Genomic DNA, 27898 nt, shown 5'->3' on the forward strand with positions numbered 1-27898 from the left:
AGAAAGTTTGTGTTTTTCTTATTTCAGACCATTTGGACAATGCTATGAGTTTCTCAGCCAACATACAGTGAAAAAATACTTTCTTCCAGTTATAGAAATAGTTCCACAGTTCTTAGAAAATTTAACTGATGAAGAACTGAAAAAGGAAGCAAAGAATGAAACAAAAAATGATGCCCTTTCAATGATTATTAAATCTCTGAAGAATTTGGCTTCCAGAATTCCGGGACAAGAAGAAACTGTAAAAAATTTAGAAATTTTCAGATTGAAAATGATACTCAGGTAAGATACTTCCCTCTTTAAATAATTATCTGCTTGACTTTTTAAAATGATGCTTAATCAAAATTTCTCTTGTAGATTGTTGCAAATTTCTTCTTTTAATGGAAAGATGAATGCACTGAATGAAATTAACAAAGTGATATCTAGTGTATCATATTATACTAATCGGCATGGTAATCCTGAGGAGGAAGAATGGCTGACAGCTGAACGAATGGCAGTAAGTCCCTTTGATTTTTCTTTTATGAATGATATTAGCACCAGTCAGTGTTAGAAACGACAGAAAGTAATTCTGAAATTGAGACACGGATTCATGACTGTTAAATCCTAAAACTTTATATAATGGCAATAAGATACGATTTTTTAATAAGTTAACCTATCACTTCCTATTAACCTAACCTATTACTGTGTCTTTGGTAAGTTTACAGTTGTTGAATACAGGTAGTAATGAGGCAATTATAGTTTGCTGGGTTGGCTGAAATGCAGTAGATTTAATGGGTAGATCTGGAAGTTAGTGTATGAATTGGCACTGTGGAAACTCAGTTTGGTTTCAAGTTCTAAAGTAAGACTTTACAATTAAAAGAATAAAATCATGCTTTCTAAAACTTAAGGTTTTTTTAGGTTTTATTTATTTTTTTGTCAGAGAGAGAGCAACAAGCAAGGGGAGTGGTAGACAAGGGAGAAGCAGGCTCCCTCCTGAGCAAGGAGCCTGATGTGGAACTTGATCCCAGGACCCTGGTATCATGACCTGACCTGAAGGCAGATGCTTCACCAACTGAGCCATCCAGGCATCTGTAAAAGTTAATTTTTGAATCATTTATGCTTACCATTTTGGTATTGAAAGGGAATAGTTTAAATAGATATTTATATGTTTAAGTGCTGAAATGAATACTGTCCCGTAGCCTTGTAAGGTATTTGCTTGGTAATATATTTTAAGTATATATTGTATGCCGGTACTGGGTATATATGTGTGAAGAATGATCTCCACCTTAAAAAGTCCTCAGTTTAATAGTGAAAATGATTGGGGACCTGGCTAGCTCAGTCAGTAGAGCATGTGACTCTCAATATCAGGGTGTGAGTTCAAGGCTCACAATGGCATACAGCCTAGTTTAAAAAAAATTAATCAGTGAAAATGATCACAATGTCAAAGATGCTTGGGGCTTTTTGGTTGTTAAGAAATGGTATGTAACCTTGACCCCAGGTTCTGATTCACTGTTAGGAGTCAGGTTTCAAGTATGGCATTTAGCTACTTAAAATGTGCCCTCATCTATGAACTATGACCAGTCCTTGAAAGGTACAGAAAATGAAAGTGTTGGCAAACTTTTGAAGCAGTATGTCATTGCTGTGGCATTTCTATTGATTTTTCCCCCAAAGAATGTGTAAGACCGACTGGAAATATAACACTGATTATTCTCACAGATAGTATGAGGAATGTGCTGAGGTACATTTTTATGAGACCATTTCTGTATATAAATAACTAAAACATATTTTTTTAAGATTTATTTTTTTATTTATTAGACTGAGAGAGAAAGACAGTGAGAAAGGGACCACAAGCAATGGGTGTGGGAGAGGGAGAAGCAGGCCTCCCGCTCAGCAGGGAGCCTGCTGTGGGACTGAATCCCCTGGCTCCAGGAGCATGACCTGAGCCAAAGGCAGATGCTGCACAACTGAGCCACTCAGGCGCCCGAAAAATTAAATTCTTTACAATTATTTATTGTAATTTTTTTTTCATTAAAAAAACAATAAGCACATTATGTGGGATATAATTTTTTTGTGGGATATAATTTTTAAGTTTAGTACATCTGGGAGTACTTTATGTGCAAAATTGGATTCTGTGAACTATTGAATAGTTTTGCATTAAAAGAATACATAAACGGGCACCTGGGTGGCTCAGTGGGTTAAAGCCTCTGCCTTCAGCTCAGGTCATGATCCCAGGGTCCTGGGATCGAGCCCTGCATGGAGTTCTCTGCTCAGCAGGAAGCGTGCTTCCTCTTCTCTCTCTGCCTCTCTACCTGTTTGTGATCTCCGTCTGTCAAATAAATAAATAAAATCTTTAAAAAAAAAAAAAGAATACATAAACATATTACACTAGAGTGTTAATAATTTGTAAATGTAAACATGTTTCAATCCAGTAATGTTATTCAGAAATCTGAACTATATTTTAATTTTTTACTTGTATTTTTTTCAGCTTTTTGAGATGTAATTGACATATATAACTATTTAAATTTAAGCATACAGTATAATGACTTAATTTACATATACAGTTGACCTTTTTTTTTTTTTAAATACACATTTTATTTACTCATTTGAGACAGAGCATAAGCGGAGGGGGGAGAGGGAGAAACAGACTCCCTGCTGAGCCAGGAGTGTGAAGTGAGCTCCATCCCACGACCTGGAGACTGTGACCTGAGCAGAAGTCAAATGCTTAGTCATCTGAGCTCCCTGTGCTCTGCTACAGTGCCCTGCATAATTGAAAATCCTCGTACAACTTGATACACCAAAAGCTTAACTACTAAAAACTTTATTTACGACAAAAGTCTATTAGCAGATATTTTTATATGTATTCCATAATATATATTCTTACCCTAAAGTAATCATGAAAAATGTATTGAGTAAATCATAAGGGGAAATAAGTGTGCATACATGGACTCAACACAGTTCGAACCTGTGTTGTCAGATAATTACCACAGTAAATTTAACATCTGTCATCCTGTATAGATTTTTATTTTTTAAAGAAAATACTGTCTGGGGGTGCCTGGGTGGCTTGGTGGGTTAAAGCCTCTGCCTTCAGCTCAGGTCATGGTCTCAGGGTCCTGTGATCAAGCCCTGCATCGGGCTCTCTGCTCATCAGGGAGCCTGCTTCCTCCTCTCTCTCTCTCTCTCTCTCTCTCTCCCTGCCTCTCTTCCTACTTGTGATCTCTGTCAAATAAATAAATAAAATATTTTTAAAAATAAAAAAATAATTAAAAAAAAAAGAAAATACTGTCTGGGGGTTCCTGGATAGCTCATTCTATTAAGCATATGCCTTCAGCTCAAGTCCTGATCCCAGATTCGTAGGATCTGGATCGGGTTCCCTGCTGGCCAGGGAGTTTGCTGCTTCTTTTCCTCTACCCCTCGTATGCTTGAACGTGCTCTCTCTCTCCTCTCTCAAATAAATAAATAAAATCTTTTTTAAAAAGAATACACTGTCTGTACATCATACAGCAGTGTTGAATATCAGTACCATGTTGTGCATTTACATTCCTGTGCTTATTTATCTTGTAATTGTAATTTTGCCCACCCTAATCTTAGCTTCCGCTTAAACAAATTTTTGTATTACATTTAGGAATGGATACAACAGAACAGTATCTTATCCATAGTCTTGCGAGATAGTCTTCATCAGCCTCAGTATGTGGAAAAGCTGGAGAAGATTCTTCGTTTTGTGATTAAAGAAAAGGCTCTTACATTACAGGATCTTGATAACATCTGGGCAGCACAGGTAAGAAATTTAATTATAGCTATTTTATAAGAAAGATACTAAAAATTTAATATTTTGTAGTAGTTAGTAGGTATTGGCATATGAATTTGTACTATTTGACTTTTTTAAAATTTAACTCTTGATATACACAGAATTGTGTTGAGTATTTTTAAATAAAAAAACAAGTTACCCTGATCTTGATTCTCTCTGCAGGTATAAATCATAAATTGCACAATAGTTACATATATGACATGTAGACTTACAAGAATAATTAAATTTGATTTTTTTTCTTGCAAGTTATATAAAGAAACAAATATTAGAAGAATTTTTTTTTTTCATGAGTAAGTTGAGAGGATTACAAAGTCCTGCCCAGCCCACCCTTTTTTTTTTTTTTTTTTAAAGATTTTATTTATTTATTTGACAGAGAGAGCCACCGCCAGAGAGGGAACCGAGGAGGGGAATAGGAGAGAAGTAGGATTCCTGCCGGGCAGCGAGCCTTATGCAGGGCTAGATCCCAGTACTCTGGGATCATGACCCGAGCCGAAGGCAGACACCTGAGGACTAAGTCACCCAGAGCCCCTCAGCCCACCCTTTTTCAAAGAAAACTAAATATATATTTAGTCTTCCCATCATTGAGTACTTAAATATTCAGTTTGAGATAATCCACTATTTTGCCTTATTTTCTCTTCATTTTATTTAGAAATATCTGTAATCAATTTTCATTTGAATTCTGAAAGCACATTACCATTTATATGAAAAAATTGAGTATACAGTGATACAAGTGGGAGCTTTAAAGCATTTTAAAATATTAACAATTATCCTATAACCTCAAATGAAACAGGTGGAAATATTTATTAATAGAAATGGACAAAGTAGTTCTACTTACCTACTTAATTTCCTTATTTAAACTTAAGTACACCTTGGTTCTTTTTGTTTACTTTGGCATATTTCATATTGTTTTTCAACAGGCAGGGAAACATGAAGCCATTGTGAAGAATGTACATGACCTGCTGGCAAAGTTGGCTTGGGATTTTTCTCCTGAACAACTTGATCATCTTTTTGATTGCTTTAAGGTAGTAATTCAAATAGTAAAGTAGTACTTCTTTTCTTAAATAAGATTAATTAATTGCTAATTAATTATGTTTACCTAATAAATACTTATTATCAAATTTCACCAAAGAATCTTCCATGAAGAAATGATTGTTGCTTATTCTAGTAAGAATTTAATGTTAGTTTTTATTATAGTTATCATTTCCATCACAGAATAATCGCATTTTCACTCAGGTTATTTCAGTTTGTTTAATTTCCTCTGGTGACTTTTATTTTGCATACTTTTTGCGTTTGGAAATGCAGGAGAGTGTTACTTGCTATAATAAGTAGACATTTATAAATATAGAGCTAAAAGAATACTCTAAACTGCAGTGATTCTCTGACATACATAAAACATAAAAGTGAGATTCAGAAAGAGCACTCAGAGTCTCTGACATCCTATCTGCATTAATCTATTTGGGCACTTTTTTATATTCAGTCCCTGTTAATTGGCAAAGTTTGTTAGAGAATTTGTAGATTAGGAAGGTAAAGTCATATGCCATTGTTCATTAATGATTACTTAGTAACCATAAGAATTAGAATCACAAGATTTCTTGTTGAAAGTAATTTGCATTGCTCTTGATAACTTTAGTTGGTACAATAAATGAGAAAAACATTTGACATTATCTGTCAAAATGTATGTTTCATGTTCTGTGATACACCTGTTGTATTTCTAAATGTGTACCCTAAAAAAATTCATCATATGTGTATCAGGATACATGTTCAAAAATCTGTAGCAGGGGGGCGCCTGGGTGGCTCAGCGGGTTAAGCCGCTGCCTTTGGCTCAGGTCATGATCTCAGGGTCCTGGGATCGAGTCCCGCATCGGGCTCTCTGCTCAGCAGGGAGCCTGCTTCCCTCTCTCTCTCTCTCTCTCTCTCTGCCTGCCTCTCCATCTACTTGTGATCTCTCTCTGTCAAATAAACAAATAAAATCTTTATAAAAAAAAAAAAAAAATCTGTAGCAGGGTGCCTTGGGTAGATCATTTGGTAGAGCAGGCAACTACTGATCTCAGTAAATTTGAGTCCCATGTTGGGTATAAAGATTACTTAAAAATATCTTTATCAAAAAAAAAAAAAAAATATCTTTATCAAAAAAAAAAATCAGTAGCAAATTATTTGTATTAAACCTGAACTGGAAAGAACCAACTGTCTGTGAATAGTAACAGGATAAATATGTAGTATGCGGTAAACTAATAATGGAATGCAACACAATAGTGAAAATTAATATATTAGCAGAATTCAACAAATAGGTGAATCTTAGTAATGTGATGAAATTTTTTGTATGTATTTTTTAACGCATTGAAGTAATCAGGCGGGGAAGGAAATCAATATTGGGAAGTTATTGTGGATAATGTAAAAGTTAGTTTTTTGTTTTGTTTGTCTTAAAGATTTTATTTATTTATTTATTTGACAGACAGAGATCACAAGTAGGCAGAGAGGCAGACAGAGAGAGAGGGAGAAGCAGGCTCCCCACAGAGCAGAGAGCCCGATGTGGGGCTTTATCCCAGGATCCTGGATCATGACCTGAACTGAAGGCAGAGGCTTTAAACCCACTGAGCCACCCAGGCGCCCCTGTAAAAGTTAGTTTAAGAGAATAACTTTTGAAATGGTGACGTATATTTAATAGCCATTGTGACAGAAAGATGGAGTGGTATCAGTTTTTCCTCTATTTCTAATATTGGCAAGATTCTTTAACTATAATCATAATAAGAATTCTATCATCAATGCATAGCCCTTTGCCTTATTGTTTACTAAATGTCTATTATTCAGTTAAAAGCATTATATTTTGAGGGTGCTTCTCACTTTCTAGTGAGAGGTTATTCATATCTTTTACCTGTTTATTTTTCCTATTCCTCTTTTTTTTTTTTTTTTTAATTTGAGAGAGAGAAAAGAGAATGTGAGGGGGAGAGATGTAGGAGGAGAGAGAGAATCTTAAGTACCACACTCAGCATCAGGTTCAGTCCCACATCGCTGGATCATGACCTGAGGTGACATGAAGAGTCAGATACTTAACCAGCTGAGCTACCGTGGTGCTCTGTGTTCCTTTTTATTTTTTATTTTTTATTTTTTTAAAGATTTTATTTATTTATTTGACAGACAGAGATCACAAGTGGACAGAGAGGCAGGCAGAGAAAAAGGAAAGGAAGCAGGCTCCCTGCTGAGCAGAGAGCCCGATGTGGGGCTCCATCCCAGGACCCTGGGATCATGACCTGAGCCAAAGGCAGAGGCTTTAACCCACTGAGCCACCCAGGCACCCCACTGTGTTCCTTTTTAAAATTCATTCCTGAGTATTTTGTGCATCTGAGTAGCCCTTGCCCATATTGACTAAAAATTAATTTCTCATGGTTTTATTAGGACTTGAAATGAGGAATGAAGTATGATCCTAACTGTATGATCAGTTGTTGTGTTTTAATCCTCTTTGATTCTGTGGTTGTCACCTTCACCTATTTTGTTCCTATATTACCCATGATTATCATCATTTCCCAAAACCATTGGTAGTTTTTGTATTCCTTTTGTCATTTCAGAAGGAATTTTGCAGGAGCTAAAACACTTCAGAAGCAAACAGTTAAGTTGTCTTCCAGAAGTCTCATCTTCATTTCATTTTTCTGTATTTATCATTTAAAATTTTATAATGTCTCCATTACAAGCTGTTTATTTTTTTCTCAAGTTACTGGATATTTAGGCAACTAGCAGTTCCTTATGTTCTAGTAACTAGGGAAGACAAAGGAAAGAATATATGAAACTACCCCTATGTTGTATTAACTGGCCTTAAGGAACACTATTTTATTTTTATTTTATAAACTAAGTTTTTATTTTGAAGGTTCACATGAACTTTAATTAATAATACAAAGAATTTCATATGTTCTTTAGAGTTTTCTTCTGCAAACATCTTGCAGAAGTCCAGTACTAATCAAGATATTAATATTCAGGGGCGCCTGGGTGGCTCAGTGGGTTAAGCCGCTGCCTTCAGCTCAGGTCATGATCTCAGGGTCCTGGGATGGAGCCCCACATCAGGCTCTCTGCTCAGCAGGAAGCCTGCTTCCTCCTCTCTCTGCCTGCCTCTCTGCCTACTTGTGATCTCTGTCTGTCAAATAAATAAATAAAATCTTAAAAAAAAAAAAAGACTAATATTCATACTTTAAGTTCTGTTTCCATCACAATGTGGATTCTTCATTAGTCCTCTTATGGCCACACCAGTTCTGTCTTACCCCTACTTTCTCTGTAACCCTTGGCAACTGCTAGCTTGGTGTCTGTTTCCACAGTTTGTCATTTTGAGGTTGTTAAATAAATGGAATCATATAATATATAGCTATATAGCAATGTGATAAGCAGACATAACTAAGGATGAATATTTAGAGAAAGTCAGGATCACTTGGGAATTTTTTCACTCAGCATAACTTTCTGCAAGCTCATACAGTTTGTTTATATATCTGTATTATATGTGTATATTCTTTTATTCCTGAGCAGTACTCATGATAAAACTTTTAATCACTTATGGTTTATTTAACTACTTAGCATAAACAGACATAATGAGGTTTTTCTCATTTAGAACTTTTACAAATAAAGCTGCTATGGAAATTGGTGTGCAGACTTTTTTTTGTAAACATTGTTTATCTGAGTACATTTGCTGTGTTTCATAGTAGTTGCATATTTGTATTTAGTTTAGTCTGTTGTAGTTTATATCTCTAGTTTACTTCTTTACAAAGCCATTTTATAAAGATATTGCTGTCCTATCAGTATTAGTGTTCAGTCCATGAATCTGGAATTTCTTTCAGTTTTTTGGGAGCTCTCTTTCCATTTTTTTAGGTACTCTTTAATTTCAGCTCTGTTTTGGTTTTTTTTTTAAGATTTTATTTATTTATTAGAGAGAGAGAGCACACAAGCAGGAGAACAGCAGGCAAAGGAAGAGGGAGAAGGAAATTCCCCCTGGAGCAGAAAACCAGGTGCGGGGCTTGATCCTAGGACCCTGGGATCATGACTTGAGCTGATGGCAGGCCTTAACTGACTGAGCCACCCAGGTGCCTCTCAGCAGTTTCCCCACCCCTTGGTATTCATTGCATTTTTGTTAAATTTATCATTTTTGATAAAATATATCATTTTTGTTAAATTTATACTAAAGCAGTATGCTGGTTTTTTATGTTATTGTGAGTAGAAGGATTTTCTTCATTTTGGGATTGTTTTAATCTAATGTGTAGAAAAACATATATATCTATATATATCTATATAGATATATATCTATCTATCTAGATAGATAGATATATAGATATATCTAGATATCTAGATATCTATCTAGATATCTAGATATATCTATATATCTATCTATCTAGATAGATATATAGATATAGATATATAGAGATAGATAGATAGATAGATATAAATATATATATATAAATATATATATATAATATATATATTTTTTAAAAGCTTAACTGTATTTCTATACATGTTTATATATCTATCTATCTATATATCTATATATATATATCTATATATATATCTATATATCTATATATAGATATCTATATCTATATCTATATATCTATATATATAGATATATCTATATATATCTATCTATAGATAGATATAGATAGATAGATATAGATATAGATATCTATATCTATCTATAGATAGATATCTATAGATAGATATAGATATCTATATCTATCTATAGATAGATATAGATAGATAGATATAGATATCGATATATATAGATATATAGATAGATATATAGATAGATATATATCTATATATCTATCTATATATCTATCTATATATCTATCTATATATCTATATATCTATATATATATATCTAGATATAGATATCTATATCTATCTATATCTATCTATAGATAGATAGATATAGATAGATAGATATAGATATCGATATATATATATAGATATATAGATATATATATAGATAGATATATATATATAGATATATAGATAGATAGATATATAAACATGTATAGAAATACAGTTAAGCTTTTAAAATTTATTTTGTGTCCTGAAAACCTATGATACATTTTACTTGGGGGGGGGGTGTATTTTAATGGAGATCTTAGATTTTCTACATTTCTATGTACAAGATCATATGATTTACAACTAGAGATAGTTTTACTTCTTCCCAGTCTCATTATCCGTTTCTTTTTGACACTCTTGTTTATTAATAGCACTAATTAAAACATGTAACAAAATGTTGAAGGATATGGTGAAAGTGGGTATTCTCAATGTTGAATGCAAAACTTAAAGTGTTTTATCATTAAGTATGACATACTTGTCAGGTCTTTGTTTTTGCCCTTTATTGGATTTAAGAAATTCCCTTCTATTCCTCATTTTTTGAATGTTTTAGTTTTAAAAGTGTGTTGTTTTTGTCAGTTTGCCTTCTCTATGTCTAGTGAGATACGGGCTTTTTTTTAATCTTACAATATTATTAGCTTTGCATTGGCTGATATTTCTATGTTCAAGTAGTCTTCCGTGTCTATAATAAATCCCACTTCTTGCAATGTGTAATTCTTTTATATATAATTCTTTCTGGATTTCTTTGTATTTTGTTGAGGATACTTCTGGCTTTTAAGAAGATGCCAGAGGCACCTGGGTGGCTCAGTGGGTTTAAAACCTCTGCCTTCTGCTCGGGTCATGATCCCAGAGTCCTGGGATCGAGACCCGCATCCAGCTCTCTGCTCATCGGGGGAGCCTGCTTCCCTTTCTCTCTCTCTGCCTGCCTCTCTGCCTACTTGTGATCTCTGTCAAAAAAAAAAAAAAAAAAAAAAAAACCTTAAGAAGATACCAAACTGTTTTCCAGAATGACTATAATATTTTTTTATTTCCATCCAGTTATGAGTAATCCGTTTTCTTAACATTCTTCTCAGAGTTTGGTGTATTTACTATTTTTTTTTTATTCTGATAGATGTACATTAAAATTTCCTTGTGGTTTCAGTTTATATTTGGTTAATGGCAGTGATTTTGAACATCTTTCTTGTGCTCATTTGCCAGAAAACATGTTCATGTTTTCATGCCATGTTCATGCCAGAAAACACATTAAAACATGTTCATGCCTCTTGCCTATTATCTGTTTTCTAAGTGCATTGTTTTTTAAATTACTGAATTTACAGAGTTGGTTTTGTTGCTTTTGTTTTTTGTTTTGTTTTGTTTTTTTAATTTGTCAGAGAGAGCACAAGCAGAGGAGGGGTAGAGGGAGAAACAGGCCTCTCCACTGAGTAAGGAGCCAGATGCGGGGCATGGTCCCAGGACCCTGGGATCATGACCTGAGCCAAAGGCAGACATTTAACTAACTAAGCCACCCAGGAGTCCCTACAGAATTGTATTCAACATGCTAAGTTGTTTCTTAGATATGTGGTATTCATATATTTTCTCGCAGCCTTTAGATTCTTTCATCCTCTTAATAGGGTCTTTGACCAACAAAGTTCTTAATTTTGATGAAGTCTAGTTTATGTCCTGTATGTGTCACACTTGGTGTCAAGACTGAGAACTTGTTGCTTATCTGTAAATCCCAAAGAATTTCTCCTATGTTCTGTATTTGAGAAAGTTTTATAATTTTGCAGTTAACGTATGACTCATATTGAGCTACCTTTGTTTAGATGTAGGATTTAGATTACAGGATAAGTTTTTAGTTTTTGTTTTTGTTGGTGTGTATGTCCAGTGTTGTACCAATTTGTGAAAGGTTGTCTTTTATCTTAACTAAATTAGTTCACTTTTGCCTGTTTGTCAAGTGTCAGACATACTTACTTTTTAATTGCCCCCAACATGGGGCTTACACTTCCTACCTTGAGATCAAGAGTTTCACATGCTGTACTGAGCCAGTCAGGCTAGTTAAACATATTTATATGAATCTGTTTCTAGGTTCTCTGTTCCATTTGTCCATCACTTGGCCAGTACCACACAGTTCAACAGAAGTAGCTAGAGCAGACATCATTGTGTTAGGGAGAGAAATGAAACAGTGTTTCACTATTAAGAATAATGTTAACTGGGGGCACCTGGGTGCCTCAGTGGGTTAGGCCTCTGCCTTCAGCTCAGGTCATGATCTCAGGATGCTGAGATCGAGCCTCACATCGGGCTCTCTGCTCGTCAGGGAGCCTGCTTCCTCTTCTCTCTCTGCCTGCCTCTCTACCTACTTGTGATCTCTCCCTCTCTCTGTCAAATAAATAAGATCTTAAAAAAAAAAAAAAAGAATAATGTTAACTGTGTGTTTTTTACAGCTTCCCTTTATCAGGTTATGAAAGTTCCCCTCCATTCCTACTTTGATTTTTTTTTAATGAATGGAGTTGAATTTTGTGAGATGTTTTGACATTGATGTTGACATTGATATGCATATACCATTTATACTCTTTACCTGTTAATGTGATAGGTTATATTAGTTATTTTCAACTATTGCATCCTCAGATAAACTGCACTTGATCATGTATTTTTTTTAAACAGGTGGCTGAATTTCATTTACTAAAACAATGTTCAGGAATTTTACAATGTATTCATTGTCGGTAGTTTCTTTTGTACTTATCAGGGTATATTTTGCTTCATAACATAAGTTTTGTGTATTTTTCTCCTTTTTTCTGGAAGAAAATAATTATATATTAATGTTACTTTTTCTAAGTATTAGGTATAATTTTTTTAGTGAAACCATCTGGGTTTGGTGATACTTGTTTTGGGGAGTTTTTAAGTCTTGAATTCAGTTTCCTAGTTATTGTATTCTATTCAGGTAGTCTATTTTGGCTGAATTGTAGTAATTTGTGTTTTTTAGTGATGTCATTTCATGTAATTTTTCAAAGTTATGTATGTAAAGTTGTTCGTGTTCTCTATTATCCTTTAATGTCTATAGTGAGATCTCTGTTTTACTTTTTTGCCTAATAAATTTTTTTGCCTATTTCCCCCCGTAATCATTCACTTTATTTCTTAAACTCAACATATGAGTGCAGTCATGTGATACTTTTCTCAGACTTACTTTGCCTAGCATATATACTCTAGCTCCATCCATGCTTTTATAAATGGCAAAATTTTCACTCATTTTATGGCTGAATAATATTTCATTTTTGTATATGTTGTCTAGGGGTGAGGTTGTGGTTATTTTGAAAAGACTCTGGATTCTGCAGATTATGTAGAGTGGTTCTATAATTCTATAATTGTCAATTAAATCTTGTTCTTTGATGCTTTTTATTGAGTTCTAATTTTTTGCTGATTTTCTGTCTAGTTCTGTCAGTTGTTTAAAGATGGATGTTGGTGTCTCTCATTCTTACGGATTTCCCTATTCCACCTTTGAAATCTGTCAGGTTTTGCTTCACATATTTTGTGGCATACACATACTTGTTGGGATTGCTTTTTTTTTGTTGGTAGACTGACCTTTACTCAATGTATGTTACATACTCTTCTCTGAAATCTATTTTATATGGTATTGCTGTGACCACTTCTGCTTTCCTTTAATGTGTATATATCTTTTTGCATTTTTTTACTTTTACCCTGCCTACTTTATATCTTACAATATTAGTAGCTTCTCTTAAGCTCAGCCTTATAACTAGAATGTCTAAACCATTTATATGGGGTCGCCTGGATTCTGCCTTTGGCTCAGGTCGTGATCCTGGGGTCCTGAGATCAAGCCCACATCAGGCTCCCTGCCTGGCAGGAGGCCTGTTTCTCCCTCTTCCTCTGCCTCTGCTTCTGTTCCTTCTCTCATTATGTCTCTATCTCTGTCAAATAAATAGAGGTCTTTAAAAAAAAGAGAGAGAGAATTACCTTCCATCTTGAAGAAAATAAATAAATAAATATAAACCTTTTTTTTTTTTTTTTTTTTTTTTAAGATTTTATTTATTTGTCAGAGAAGGGGAGAGAGAGAGAGAGCGCAAGCAAGCGCAGGCAGAGGCAGAGGGAGAAGCAGGCTTCCTGCCAAGCAAGGAGCCCGATGTGGGACTTGATCCCAGGACACTGGGATCATGACCTGAGCCGAAGGCAGCTGCTTCACCAATTGAGCCACCCAGGCGTCCCAAACCATTTACATTTAATGTGACTTTTGACACATTAGGGTTTAAGCTTGCTATTTTATTTATTGTATTGTTCTCTTCTGTCTGCCCTGAGGAATAGTCTATATTTTTTAGGTTTCTATTTTTATTTTTCTGTATTGTATTGAAATATGTCTTTGTGTGGCCTTTTGAGTATCTTTAGTAATTCAAACACATGTCATCTCATCGTTGACATCTATAAAATCTTCTAAAAAATATAAACAAAATTTTTCCCTTTTTTAATTGTGCTAATATATATAGCATAAAATTTATCATCTTAACTATTTTTAAGTGTATGGTTCATTGGTATTAAATATGATAGTAATGTGCAACTATAACCAGCATTCAGTCTATTTCTGGAGCTGTTTGTTTTTCTTATAAAACTGATACTTTATATCCATTAGACAGTAAGAACTTATTCCCCTCTGTGAAGCCCCTGACATCCATCATTCTGCTTTGTGTCTATATGATTTTGACTGCTCTGATACATCATATATAAGTGAAATCATACAGTATTTGCTATCTTTTAGTGACTGACATATTTCACTAAGCATACTGTACTCAAGTCTCATTCATATTGTAACATGCTTCATCTCTTTAAATGAATAATATTCCACTGTATACATATGCCACATTTGTTTATCCATTTTTTCATTGATTGACAGTTTGGATTGCTTTCACATTTTAACTGTTCTGAATAAAAATGCAGCTATGAACATAAGTGTACAGATACCTGTTTGAGACTGCTTTCTTTCAGTTCTTTTGGGTATGTATATACCTACAGCTGGAATTCCTAGATGATGTGATAATTTCAGATAATGTGAAAATTAAATTTTTTGAGGAATTTGTACTGTTTTGCATAGTGACTATACCATTTTACTTTTCACTAACAATGCCCACAACTGTAATTTCTTCACATCTTCAATAACACTTGATTTTTTGTGTGTGTTTGATAGCCATATTGATGATGGGTGGGAGGTACTTTTCCACTGTAATTTAATATTTCCCTAATAATCAGTGACTTCAAGCACATTGTCATGTGGTAATGGACCTTTTATGTATCTTTTTAGAAAAATGTCCTTTGCCTATTTTTTAATTGAGTTGTTTGGTTTTTTGTTTGTCTGTTTGTTTTTAAATTTTAGGACTTCTTAATGTGTTTTGTATATGCTGTTTTTAATTTCTAACATGGAATTTTAAAGTTCTTAATGATAAAGTCCTTAATAATAAATGGAGAATTTTTCTTGAATTTAGATTATTCTGTCCTTTGAATATTTTTCAAATGAGACATGGTTAATTAAGTGTTCAGTTAAGCTAAACTAATGGTTTTAGTGTATATGGCTGTGCTGAATTCAGTATAGTTTATTGAAAGCCATGTAATTAAAACAGTAATGACTTAATATAAATGGATATATAAATCATAACGTTTGTGAGGTTTACATGATTTACACTTTTTCTTTTAGGCAAGTTGGACTAATGCCAGTAAAAAGCAACGTGAAAAGCTACTGGAGCTGATTCGTCGTCTTGCAGAAGATGATAAAGATGGTGTGATGGCACACAAAGTTTTGAACCTGCTTTGGAATCTGGCCCATAGTGATGATGTGCCTGTAGACATCATGGACTTAGCTCTCAGTGCCCACATAAAAATACTAGATTACAGTTGTTCCCAGGTATGGGAGTGCTTCTTCAATCGTTTTTTTCTTACCTTTTTCCCTTTACCATGAGAATGATTGTTAGATAATTCCATTATTTTTGTTTTTAAACTGATCTTGAAAATTTGGCTTACCTTTGCTTTTTCTGCATTTTTTACTATCATTTACTAAGCATTTCTCCCTCTCTACAAAAGAAGATTTGTGTAGGTAAAACAAGTTTTTATATAATGGTATTGTAGTTCAGTATATGAAGGTAAAGTAGAATCATGGAGTTGTATTAAAGCTGGTAGTGACTTTGGAGGGAAAATCTTCTCAGAAGTTAATAAAGCTAAGAGAATTTCCTGAACAAAGCTTACTTTATGTAAGTCACAATACAAGTATTTTCCCTTCTTTTTTTTTTTTTTAATTTTACTTATTTATTTGACAGACAGAGATCACAAGTAGGCAGAGAGGCAGGCAGAGAGAGAGAGGAAGGTAAGTAGGCTCCCCGCCTAGCAGAGAACATGATGTGGGGCTCAATCCCAGGACCCTGAGATCCTGACGTGAGCCAAAGGCAGAGGCTTTATTTAACCCACTGAGCCACCCAGGCGCACCTCTTTTTTTTTTTTTTTAAAAAGATTTATTCATTTATTTATTTGACGCACAGAGAGAGATCACAAGTAGGCAGAGAGGCAGGCAGAGAGACAGGGAGAAGAAGGCTCCCTGCGGAGCAGAGAGTCCCGTGCAGGACTCAATCCCAGGACCCTGAGATTATAACCTGAGCTGAAGGCAGAGGCCTAACCGACTGAGCCACCCAGATGCCCATTTTTCCTGTATTTAACTTCTGCTACTTAACGTTTACTGTTCGCAAGTATGTGTTTTTATATAGTTACTTATATTTTCAGACCTGTTTCTGCATTTTTATAAGTGCTTTGCCATATTTCTAATTAGTTGGTTAAAGAATTTAAAAAAAATAAAAAGACTGGACAGGGTTGTTCATAGTTCTCTGAGGGCTTCACTTTTAGTTGGACTTGAATTTAATCGGGTCTAGCAAGGTCAAGATGATACTAACACATATTGGAAGCCAAGTGTTTGCAGTCTCATTGTTGACATCTATAGAATCTTCTAAAAAATATAAACAAAATTTTTGTTATTTGTTGCACTGATTGTCTTAATCAAAAAAAAGTACTGTTGGGGCACCTGGGTTATTCAGATAGTTAAGCGTCTGCCTTCAGCTTAGGTCAGGATCCTAGGATCGAGAACCTCATGCTCAGCAAGGATCCTACTCTCCCTCACTCTCTGCCTCTGCTCTTCCCCATGGGTGAATTCAGAGAACATTCTTTATTTTGGATACTTAAAAATGAAGTTAACATTCATAGTCTCTGGGTTAGTTAATTGCAACTGTCAATGTAAAACTGATTTTTTTTTAATTCTGAGGAAGAGATAAATTAAAATTTATCCTAACCACTGTCTTACAAGTAGATTAAAAACATGGAGATTTTGAAAATCATACTGACGGGGCGCCTGCATGGATGGTTTAGTCGGTTGAGTTTCCGACTCTAGGTTTCAGCTCAGGTCATGATCTCAGGATCTTGAGGTGAAGCACTATGTTAGGCTCTGTGCTCAGCAGCAGTCTGCTTCAGATTCTCTTCCTTTGTCTCTCCCTTCCCTCTGCCGCTCCCCCACACACCCTCTCTCTAAATAAATAAAGTCTTAAAAATTATAGTGGAAGTGATATATTAGATTTGCAGTTATGCAGTAGGAGTTTCAGATTTATCAAAGGGAAAAAAGACTCAGTTATTTTATTGGATAACAATATTTGATTTTTCATTGATTGACTCATTGTACTTAACTAAAATAAATCTGGCATATCAAATAGTTATGAAGACCTTGAGTTTAAAGTATATTTTATTAAATAGAGTAGTGTTACAGAGGCTCAAAGCAACACACTTACTGTAAAATCTCAAGTGTTACTTCTTCCTTTATTTAGTTGTTTATATCATTGCCTGACACAGTGTCCTAAGTTATCACATTAGTAGATAATTGGATTTTATGGGATTTAATAAAAAGAGTTTTCGTTTTTTCAACTTCAACTCTCATTTGGTATATATTATTACTACTGTTATTATTATTATTATTATGTTATATTAGTCACCACCACAGAATATCATTTGGTCGATTGGTTGGTTTTGTTTTTTTAAAGATTTATTTATTTATTTGACAGAGACAGCAAGAGAGCAAACACAGGTAGGGGGAGTGGGAGAGGGAGAAGCAGGCTTCCCATATAGCAGGGAGCCCGATAATGGGGGCTCTATCCCAGGACCCTGGGATCATGACCTGAGCCGAAGGCAGGAGCTTAACAACTGAGCCACCCAGGCGCCCCCATCATTAGGGGTTTGGTTTGGTTGGTTTTGTTTGTTGGCTTTTGATGTAGTGTTCCATAATTCATTGTTTGCATATAACACCCAGTGTTCATGCAGTAAGCCCTCCTCAATACCCATCACCTGCCTAACCTATCCCCCCACCCCCTCCCTTTTGAAACCCTGTTTGTTTTCCAGAGTCTCTCGTGGTTCATGATGTAGTTACTTAAAACAAATGAATATGTTATTCTCTTGTTCTATCAATCCAAAGCACTTTTTTAGTGAGTCATGATGCATTTAATATTCATGGATAAATATTTTTAAATCCATAAAAATATTCATAGAATACAGCCCCCTTTCCTGGGGAAAAATTAAATTTTTCCTGGGGAATGATACCAAAAAAGCATGACATTTACAGACTAGACAATTACTCTTTTCCCCTTCTCTCTCTCTCTCTCTTTTTTTTTTTTTTTTAGATTTTATTTATTTATTTTAGAAGGAGAGAGCACAAACATGGGTGTATGCACGAGCTAGGAGGGGGAAGAGGGAGAGAATCCCAACCAGACTCAGCCCTAAGTGCTGAACTGACTCACAGCTCAATTTCTCCACCATGAGATCATGACCTGAACCAAAAGAAATTAGCTTAACCAGCTAAGTCACCCAGGGATCCTCTGGAATAGACCATTCTTCTTTGCTAGAAATGAAATAAATGAAAAGTGAAAATCACGTTAAATACATAAATATACTGTTCAGCATATTGTGTAGTCATTAAAATGTCTGTTGGTGAATGGCTGTCCATTGTATTTAGTGGAAATACTTAATATAAGAACTGTTTTGTTTCTAAAAGAGATGTGCATGTGCTTGCAAAATGTACTTTAAGTTCATCTAAGTGAGACAATAAAGAAATACACAAAATTGGCTTTTCTTCCATACTCACACACAGAAGTAGGATCATTCCAATTAAAAATCTTGGTACTCATGTGAATTTCTGATTACTAGTGATCTTGATAGTAAGAAAGAAGCAAATGGGGCGCTTGGGTGGCTCAGTGGGTTAAAGCCTCTGCCTTCGGCTCAGGTCATGATCCCAGGGTTCTGGGATAGAGCCCCACATCTGGCTCTCTGCTTAGCAGGGAGCCTGCTTCCTCCTCTCTCTCTGCCTGCTTTTCTGCCTTCTTGTGATCTCCGTCTGTCAAATAAATAAATAAAATCTTAAGAAAGAAGCAAATACACATTTTAGCATATTAGAAATAAACATATTCCTACCACATCCTTGAACGTTCTTAGTTTGCCTTTAGGGTGAGTGCTTGTATCTGTTTTCTGTAACATTCTTGTATGTTGGATTTTTTTAAGTTTTATTGTAATAAAAGATGTATATAGTTTTAAATAATATAAAGTTATGTAAAGCGTGTTTATTGCATAATTTTTCACATGTATCCTCATACTGTTATTTTCTGGATTCAAGGTAAATTTTTAGGTTCCCTGCTCCTATTAAAAAAAAATATGCCGGGGCACCTGGGTGGCTCAGTGGTTAAAGCCTCTGCCTTCGGCTCAGGTCATGATCTCAGGGTCCTGGGATCGAGCCCCGCATCGGGCTCTCTGCTTGGCGGGGAGCCTGCATCCCCCTCTCTCTCTGCCTGCTTCTCTGCCTACTTGTGATCTTTGTCTATCAAATAAATAAATAAAATCTTTAAAAAAAAAAAAAAAAAAAAAAAATATGCCAACATCATACTCCTATGGTAACCATTTGGATTATATGTTTTTGCCAAGTTTTGTAATACCAAAACTTTATAAAACACTGAATAGAAATGAAATCTTCACAATGAGCATGTATTTTAAAATCAGACTTACTAATATGCCTAAACTTGGGATTCATATCTTGGTGCATATATATCTAAATCTGGATTACTCCATTTTTATAGTAGTATATTTACTCCATTTACATTTTGGAGCTTTGGAGATTATTTCAAAATAAGAACATACTTATTCTTAATTTTTATTATCCTTATCTTAAAAGCTTTTCTACTTGTTATTCTCAAAATGATTTGAAGACAGAATTATATTGAATACTGGTCCATGTAACTTAACTTTTTTGTATTTAAGGATCGAGACACACAGAAAATCCAGTGGATAGATCGCTTTATAGAAGAACTTCGTACAAATGACAAGTGGGTAATTCCTGCACTAAAACAAATAAGAGAAATTTGTAGTTTGTTTGGTGAAGCACCTCAAAATTTGAGGTAAGGCTTTTAATATAGAAAAATTTCTAATTTTTATGTATATAGTAGGGTGAAAACAGTGTACCAATTAAAGCAAATGTTAAAATAGCAATTTAATATCAGAATCAAAAGATACTGACTTGGGCTCTTTGTTCAAAATTGTCTTGGACTTCTAGCTGATACACCAAACATTATGGCGTGGGTTGTATTTATCCCACTCTTGATTTTGTTTTACCCTTTTTATGGGTTTCAAGATAAGAATTAATTTATGAAAAGATTTTATTAAGGGTACTTTTTACTGTGTTTATTTTACTTAGATTTTTCTTAAAGAGCAAATTTTATGTCTTTGGCCTTGTTGCTAAATTGTGGTTATGGAAATAATTTACCTTTTACTTTCTTGTAATCAATTTGAAACTAATGACACATAAAGAAAAAAATAACATGGATAAATCTTAGGAATAGTGCAACAGGGTTTACAGTGCAGATAGGATTCCTGATAGTGAGCCCTGGTTTTTGTCTAACCTACAATAATCATAGATTCTCTAACCATTTAGAAGCAGTTTTCTTGGGGCACCTGGGTGTCTAAGTGGGTTAAAGCCTTCGCCTTTGGCTCAGGTCATGATCCCAGGATTCTAGGATCGAGCCCTGCATGGGGCTCTCTGCTCAGCAGGGAGCCTGCTTCCCTTCCTTTCTTTCTGTCTGCCTCTCTGCCTACTTGTGATCTCTGTCAAATAAATAAATAAAATCTTTTTTTTTTTTAAAGCCGTTTTATTGTAAGACAGTTGCATGATTACCAAAATTTTTTACAGGTCTAGGTGGATATAAATGTGTGTGCCAACAGGATTGCTTTTCAGACTGAATTACAGAATGCCTTTTTTTTTTTTCCTTCTTTTTTTTTTTTGAGAGAGTGAACAAGTAGGCAGGATGGCGTAGAACTAGTGTGGGTAGACAGAGAGATCATCTGGAACAGGCTCCTCACCCAGACCAGAGCTTGATGTAGGGCTTGATCTTGTGACCGTGAGATTATGACCTGAGCTGAAGTCAAGAATTAGATGGTTAACCAACTGAGCTGCCCAGAAGTCTTTATAGAATCCCACTTTTATGCTTTAATTTTTCAAGTTGGATTTTGATTTTTTTTTTTTTTCCCAGTACTGGAAAAATTACATGAAATTAGGAACCTTTGTGGACATAAATACGGGAGGAAATTGTGAAATAATCTATAGATACAATTGTTTTTTATAAAGGACATTCATGTCTTTATCAGACAGACCCATTTTTTTGGTTGCTTATTTATTCGTGCAGTATTACATAGTCTTCGAAGGCAGATGATTTAATCACCAGTGGATTAATAATGATGTGAGCATTGGTTGGTTCCATTGAAAATGGCAAAACAAAGGGAACTGGGTATCTTTCTGGTTGTATCCAAGGGCAGAAGTAGTTGCAAATTCAGTGTTACAGAATGAACTTTTAAGGGCTAATGTATTTGCTCATCCAAATTTGTGCCTGTGCTTTGATATTTATGTAATATTTATATCATGGTTGAAGTTTGAGAATACTGATTGGTGATTTTCATGTAAGATGAGAATGTTAGAATAAATACGTTTGGAGATCGTGATCTTTTAAATTGCTTGATACTTTGGTCTTTAAAGGAAGATACTGACCCAATTTTTATTATGAAAGTACAACATTTTAAATATCTGAATTAGCAGCTGGCATAGTCTCTGTAAATTCTTAGTTACAACAGTGTTCATTGCCTAATTATACTGTTAAGTTCTTCTCGTTTTAGTCAAACTCAGCGAAGTCCCCATGTATTTTATCGTCATGATTTAATCAACCAGCTTCAGCACAATCATGCCTTAGTTACTTTGGTGGCAGAAAATCTTGCAATTTACATGAATAGTATTCGACTGTATGCTAGAGGTATGTATTATAAACCAAAATTAATTGTTGGGAATCAGCATAGGTTTCCCTTCTTTGGTTTTTGTTTTATCCTCAGTGTTAATTACCTCAGAAATGAAAATATATATGTTTTTACATGGATCAGAAGATGAAAGTGAAATACTCATAAATCCACTCGGCATCCCAAAATTTGCACCAACTAAACTTTAGGTCAGCTTTTCAAGGCATGTTACTAAATGCTTGCTTATCTTTCCACATCTCAGAGCTCTGTCTGCTATTACCACATTAGTTGCTATTCTTTTGGGTATTCTGAACTTATTTTAAATTTTTGCATTCACTTGCCACACTGCTTTTCAAGAAAAGTTGATTAATAATCTATTCATTAATTTTGATTAACTTTGGGAATAATACATTACAGTTGTTTTTAATAAAAAAACATTTAACATGTTCCATTGTTCAAAAAAAATTATTAGCAATTTACAGGATGAATGACATGTTCTCATTGGTTCTAAGATTATGAAATTGTTTAAATATGTTAAGATAAACTTTCCTCTGTTTCAACAAAAGACCTTTTTAATATTTGCCATATGAGGACTCTCTTCTTGGTGCTTTAAAGATCAATTCCAATATTATGTGTCCTTATCAAAAGTTTTACTGGAATGTATGTGTGCTGGAATACAAAGCATTCTTCAATACCTGTATCTCCTCTGTATTACACCAGTTTTGTAGACAAACAGAAAAAAACGCAGCTGCCTTGTAGGCCCAATTTTGTATAAGTATGGAAAAGAAAAGTTTTCTGCTCTCCAGTTGAAAACCGGATTGAGCATCATGTGTAGCTAAAGCCACTACTCTGTTGATGTGCTATGTGAGGATGAATAGAATTGAGTTACATATTAAAAATGTGGATATTTTGGGGATGCCTGGGTGGCTCAGTCAGTTAAGCGGCTGTCTTCAGCTCTCATGATCCCAGGGCCCTGGGATGGAGTCCCACATTGGGCTCCTTGCTCCACAGGGAGCCTGCTTCTCCCTCTGCCTCTGCCTCTGCCTGCCACTCTGCCTGCCTGTACTCCCTCTAGCTCTCTGACAAATAAATAAATTAAATCTTTTTTTTAAAAATGTGGATATTTTTAATACTCATTATTTGACTATAGTGGTGGGCTCTTTGCTTGTGCTTGTGCCTTAGATGGTTGGAGGTGTATATTGTTTGATGGTTTGGTTGAGTAATAGGTGCTTATAAAAATCCCCACAGAGCAGGGAGCCCTATGTGGGGCTCTGTCCCAGGACTCTGGGACCATGACTGGAACCAAAGGCAGATGCCTAACCACTGAGTGACCCAGGCACCCAAGTGTAAATTAAAAAGTATTTTTACCTAGTATTACTCATTTTATTGAGCTAGTAATCTTTGGAGACCTATAGTAGGAAAGTCAAGATTGAGACTTGAACATGATAATGTCATAAAGTGTTTGTAGAGAAGTATATTGGCATATCAAAAAGATAAAAGAAGTTATTGCTCACTATGTCAGTCTGTAATACTTGGATCATCAAAATAATGACACTGGGGGTGGTGCCTGGGTGGCTCATATGTTAAGTATCTGCCTTTGGCTCAGGTCATGATCCCAGGGTCCTGGGATTGAGCCCCACAGTAGGGTTCCCTGCTCTGCAGGGAGAAGCAGGCGTCTCCCTTACCCACTCCCCCGTGCTTCTGTTCCCTCTCGCTGTGTCTGTCTCTGTTAAATAAATAAATAAAATCTTGAAAAAAAAAAATGCTGCTATGGATCATAGCCTTTTCAGTATATAGTGCTTGAGTCCATAGTGATATAAAAAAATAAATGGAGAATGTCAGCTAAAAATCTAGGAGAAAATAACATGAAAAAACTGGTGAGTTAAATTTTGATGAGGACCAGAATAATGACAGAGTATGAGGATATCATTCTACAAATTATTATCTCTTTTGTGGTATTTCTTGTCAAAAATACATAACTTGAATGTAACTAGAGGTAACACAATTCCAAATTAAGTGGCATTGGACAAGTAGTTTTTTTATTTTTTCTTTTATTCTTTATTTGTTTAAAATAAAATAAATTTTATTTTTTTGTCAGAGAGGGAGAGCACAAGCAGGGGGAGCAGCAGGCAGGGAGGGAAGCAGACTCCCTGTTGAGCATGGAGCTCCATGTGGGGTGGGACTTGTGACCTGAGCCAAATGCAAAGACTTACTAAGCCCCCCAGGCACACCAAGAAGGTTTTTTTTCCCTTTAAAATGGTCTGTCAAGATAAGAAACATGAAAAAGAACTAAAGAAACTTTAAGAAAATAATCTCATGCAATATGAGCCTAAATTTGATTCTGGACCGGAGAAAAAAAGAAAAGCGTAAAGGATATTATTGGGATTGGATGTTACTGGGATGAAATTTAAATATAGGCTGTGGATCACATAATACTCTTTTATTAATCTTAAAATCAGATAAGTATACTGTGGTTTATGACTTTGTTATTTGTAAGTATAGTTTTAAGGAGTAAAGTAACTAGTATCCAAATGGTTAACAAAACTGATAAAATACATTTATATATACGTGTGTGTGTGTGTGTGTGTGTGTGTGTGTGTGTGTATGGGAAATCTTGATAAAACACATGGACAAAGTGTAAGTATTATTATATGTATCTGGGTAAAAATAAGTTCCTTGTATTATTTTTTAGTGCTTTGAAAACATTGTATCAAAAAAGAAAGTTACTTAACAGCTGTCCTCATCTCTCACCAATTGATCCAGCCAAGTAAGCTAACGCACACATTTTGAGACGAAAGTATTGAATATATAAAAAGTAGCTAAAGTGGTAGTCCACAGTTTAGTCTCTCATAGTACTTCAAGTTCAGTGCTCTGAACATGTAGTGGGAAAAAAATTTCTAGAATTTTGGAAGCTTAAGATTTGATCAGTTGATGTCTCTCAAGAAGTGCTAAAAAATCACTAACAGATGCTTATTCATAAGGAAAGTACAAAACAGTCGTAATATTTGGGTCTCCTTTCTTTACTGAAATTGACACAACATTGCTAAATATTCTATATTATTCATCTTTATGCAAGTCAGAGTTTTACATCCAATTGCAATTTTTCTGATGTGGAAAATCTGAAAAAAATTGGAAAACTTGATTTGCCTTTAACAATTTTAAGAGGATTAGAATTCTTTGGTACCATTATTGACACAATCAAGTTCTAAGAGATATATAACACACTTATCAGTACTTATTACTAAAAAGGAATTGTATAATTTCTTTGTACCTTTGTACCTTGCTTCAGAATTTTGAAATAAATGTCTGATTTCTGAGTGGTTGACCATGCTTGACGGAGGCATTTAATTGCCCCATCTTCTGTACTACATACCAGCTTGATTCCAGGCAGAGGGCTTTATCCAAGCATTGTAATTCTTCTGTGATGTTCTTTTACCTAATACTGAATAAAAAGACTTAGGACAATTTTTTTTTAAAGAAAGGGTTTTTATAAGTCTGAATTGACTTCTTCCTTTTTGAATAAAACATCTTACATGCATACAAAATAGCATATAATTTCTAGAACAAATGTACTTTTTAATTTTTTCCTTTGCTTTTTCACTGACTCTGAGGATTTTTCACCTAGCATATATGATGTTAATAAAGGAAATCCAAAGTAGTAATTCTGTGTTTTAAAAATAGGATTTCCCACTGAGACTAGACCTGGTTATATTTGTTTTTATAATCATATTGGGATGGTAAGTTTTTTTAATATGTGAGGCTGTTAGAGACATCGGTACTCTGGTGTTGGAGTACTCTGATAACTTTATCAAATACAGTAGTGCCTTAGTCACCCTAATTTTTTATGAGTGCTTTAGTGATATTTTTACTCTAAAATTCTTTCCCTATAAGAAAAGTTTTAGTATTAATAGAAGGAAAAAAATCATAAACTTTATTCACAAAATGCTTCAGTACGTGAAGAATGAGAGTTGTGCTGAAAAATTTTTGATTGCGCATCAATGGATTTTATTTTCCTTTTGGCTATGTAAAATGTTAATTTTGTGAGGAAAATTGGATATGCGTCAATACCACTATTATAGGTTGCCTAATAATAAGTGATTATTGACTTTATAAATTCTTTTAGTAAAAGTTAACAGTGATGTGGATATACATGTATATTATGTATAATTTTTATTAATTTACAGACCATGAAGACTATGACCCACAAACTGTGAGGCATGGAAGTAGATACAGTCATGTTCAAGAAGTCCAAGAACGGCTTAACTTCCTTAGGTTGGTTTTAAGCAACTAGTGCTCTTCTCTTTAAGGCACAGATAAAAAAGCAGTGTTAATATTCATTATACCTATACTTAACGTGGCCATTCCATCCTGCAGATGAATATTTTCCCACATAAAAAACATTGCCAAAACTTAATGTAACATTTCCTGTGTTCATTTTTAAATACTTTTGAATTATTTGCTAAGCTTTAACTTTTGTCTTTTTTTGAAGACAGCACATTTTAAGTTTTAGAATATAGTTTATATTTACGTTAGAAATAAAAATTGATCATTATACATTCTCATACTTCGAACTATAAGACAAAAACAGCTCTAGGGAACTGCATTTTCATTAAGGCTGTCATGACAGTAAGGAACGGGGTTTTGGTATGCTTTGGGTGCTTTGTTTATACTAACAGTGGCTAACAAAAGTTAATCTAAAATAACATTCAAATGTGGTTGAGGAAAAATTACCTATCTTTTAAAAAAACAAAACTAAATTTGTGTTAGGCTGAATTGGTCAGTATATATTTAATGATTTGTGTATGTGGATATGTATATGTAGTTTAAATAATGAGAGATTTCTTAGGAGTGCAATTACCAGATCCTAGCAAAAAAAGCATATTTGAATCAAAAATATTGTCAGAAAAAATACTGAAGCTTTTTTTCAGAAAATGTGTTCTGTTTATTATTTTCAGATATTAATTTGGGGGAATTTTCTCTTTGGACTATGTTGTATACTGTATTTCTGTTACTGAACCATATAATAATTTAAGGAGAAACATTTAGATTGACATAATATGTTACATAATTAATCAATGACTACTAATTAATCAATGACTACATAAAATTAACAATTTTATAAGATGTTGAATTGATTTCATCTTCTCCAGTATTAGTGTTTATGTCATTTGAATTTGAGAAAAATTCTAGTTATCAAATTTTATGACATTTCCTTAAAGGGCCCCTTTTTTTTAATCACCTATAGTGGGCTATTGTTGATGGGTGTATATTGTATCTCTTGGTCTGTTGGAAGAGAAAAATGGTTTGGAATTTATTTACTCTATTAATAAGTCAATAATAAAATCTGTGTTTCTGTGACACCAGTAAAGTTACTGCCAAAGTTGCCGAAGTTACTGGGAGTCTTAGTTTGAAAAGTTTCTCTGCATTTCACTGCAAACAGTAATGCATTTTTTGTGTTTTATTTTTCTGGGCCTTTTGTTGTTCAGTTACGTATGAAGGTGTGAAGGATTAGACAGGATTAAAAGCTAAAAGGCTTTTTATACACAGACTTAAAATTAAGGAGATGTTTGAAAACATACAGTTAATACCCAAAACAAACTCCAGACATTAAATAAATACATCATACTCTGTTGGACATGAAGTCTCTGTGATTTTGTTAAGAATTAAATACAAAATTAGCTTCTGTTTTCTTTCAGTTATTCACAGAATTGGTATATAGTCGGTAGAGCAACTTCTAGTTAGAGGAAACTAGAATCTGAAGAAAGAGACTACTTAAACCAGAACCATCATAATTTCACTTTATAATGACTTAATGACTGTAATAGTGGCAAAATTAAAAGCTCTGGAGAAATCACTGAATATTATACTAATGATTATTAACATAGAAATGAGCTTAAATAACATTCACTTACCTCTGGAAGTTATTGAGTGTAATACACCATTTTGTGGTGAAGCCATATAAGTTTAGGA

At 34.3% G+C, this 27898-nt stretch overlaps 1 protein-coding gene across 2 annotated transcripts in view; it reads left to right on the top strand.

Annotated features, from left to right (window-relative positions):
* LOC123935823 (probable ubiquitin carboxyl-terminal hydrolase FAF-X) overlaps window positions 1-27898 on the top strand; it is a 157555-nt gene that overhangs the window by 52071 nt on the left and 77586 nt on the right. The window contains exons 8-15 of one of the 2 annotated variants that reach the window (XM_045996623.1): window positions 28-279; window positions 355-493; window positions 3599-3751; window positions 4699-4803; window positions 15285-15491; window positions 19913-20049; window positions 21800-21948; window positions 26113-26200. In XM_045996623.1, coding sequence (XP_045852579.1) covers window positions 28-279; window positions 355-493; window positions 3599-3751; window positions 4699-4803; window positions 15285-15491; window positions 19913-20049; window positions 21800-21948; window positions 26113-26200 — 1230 coding nt within the window. The remainder of the gene's footprint in view (window positions 1-27; window positions 280-354; window positions 494-3598; window positions 3752-4698; window positions 4804-15284; window positions 15492-19912; window positions 20050-21799; window positions 21949-26112; window positions 26201-27898) is intronic. The other variant, XM_045996624.1, reaches the window with a different exon arrangement.

This window comes from Meles meles, chromosome Y (assembly GCF_922984935.1).
Source record: "Meles meles chromosome Y, mMelMel3.1 paternal haplotype, whole genome shotgun sequence".
Lineage (NCBI taxonomy): Eukaryota > Metazoa > Chordata > Mammalia > Carnivora > Mustelidae > Meles > Meles meles.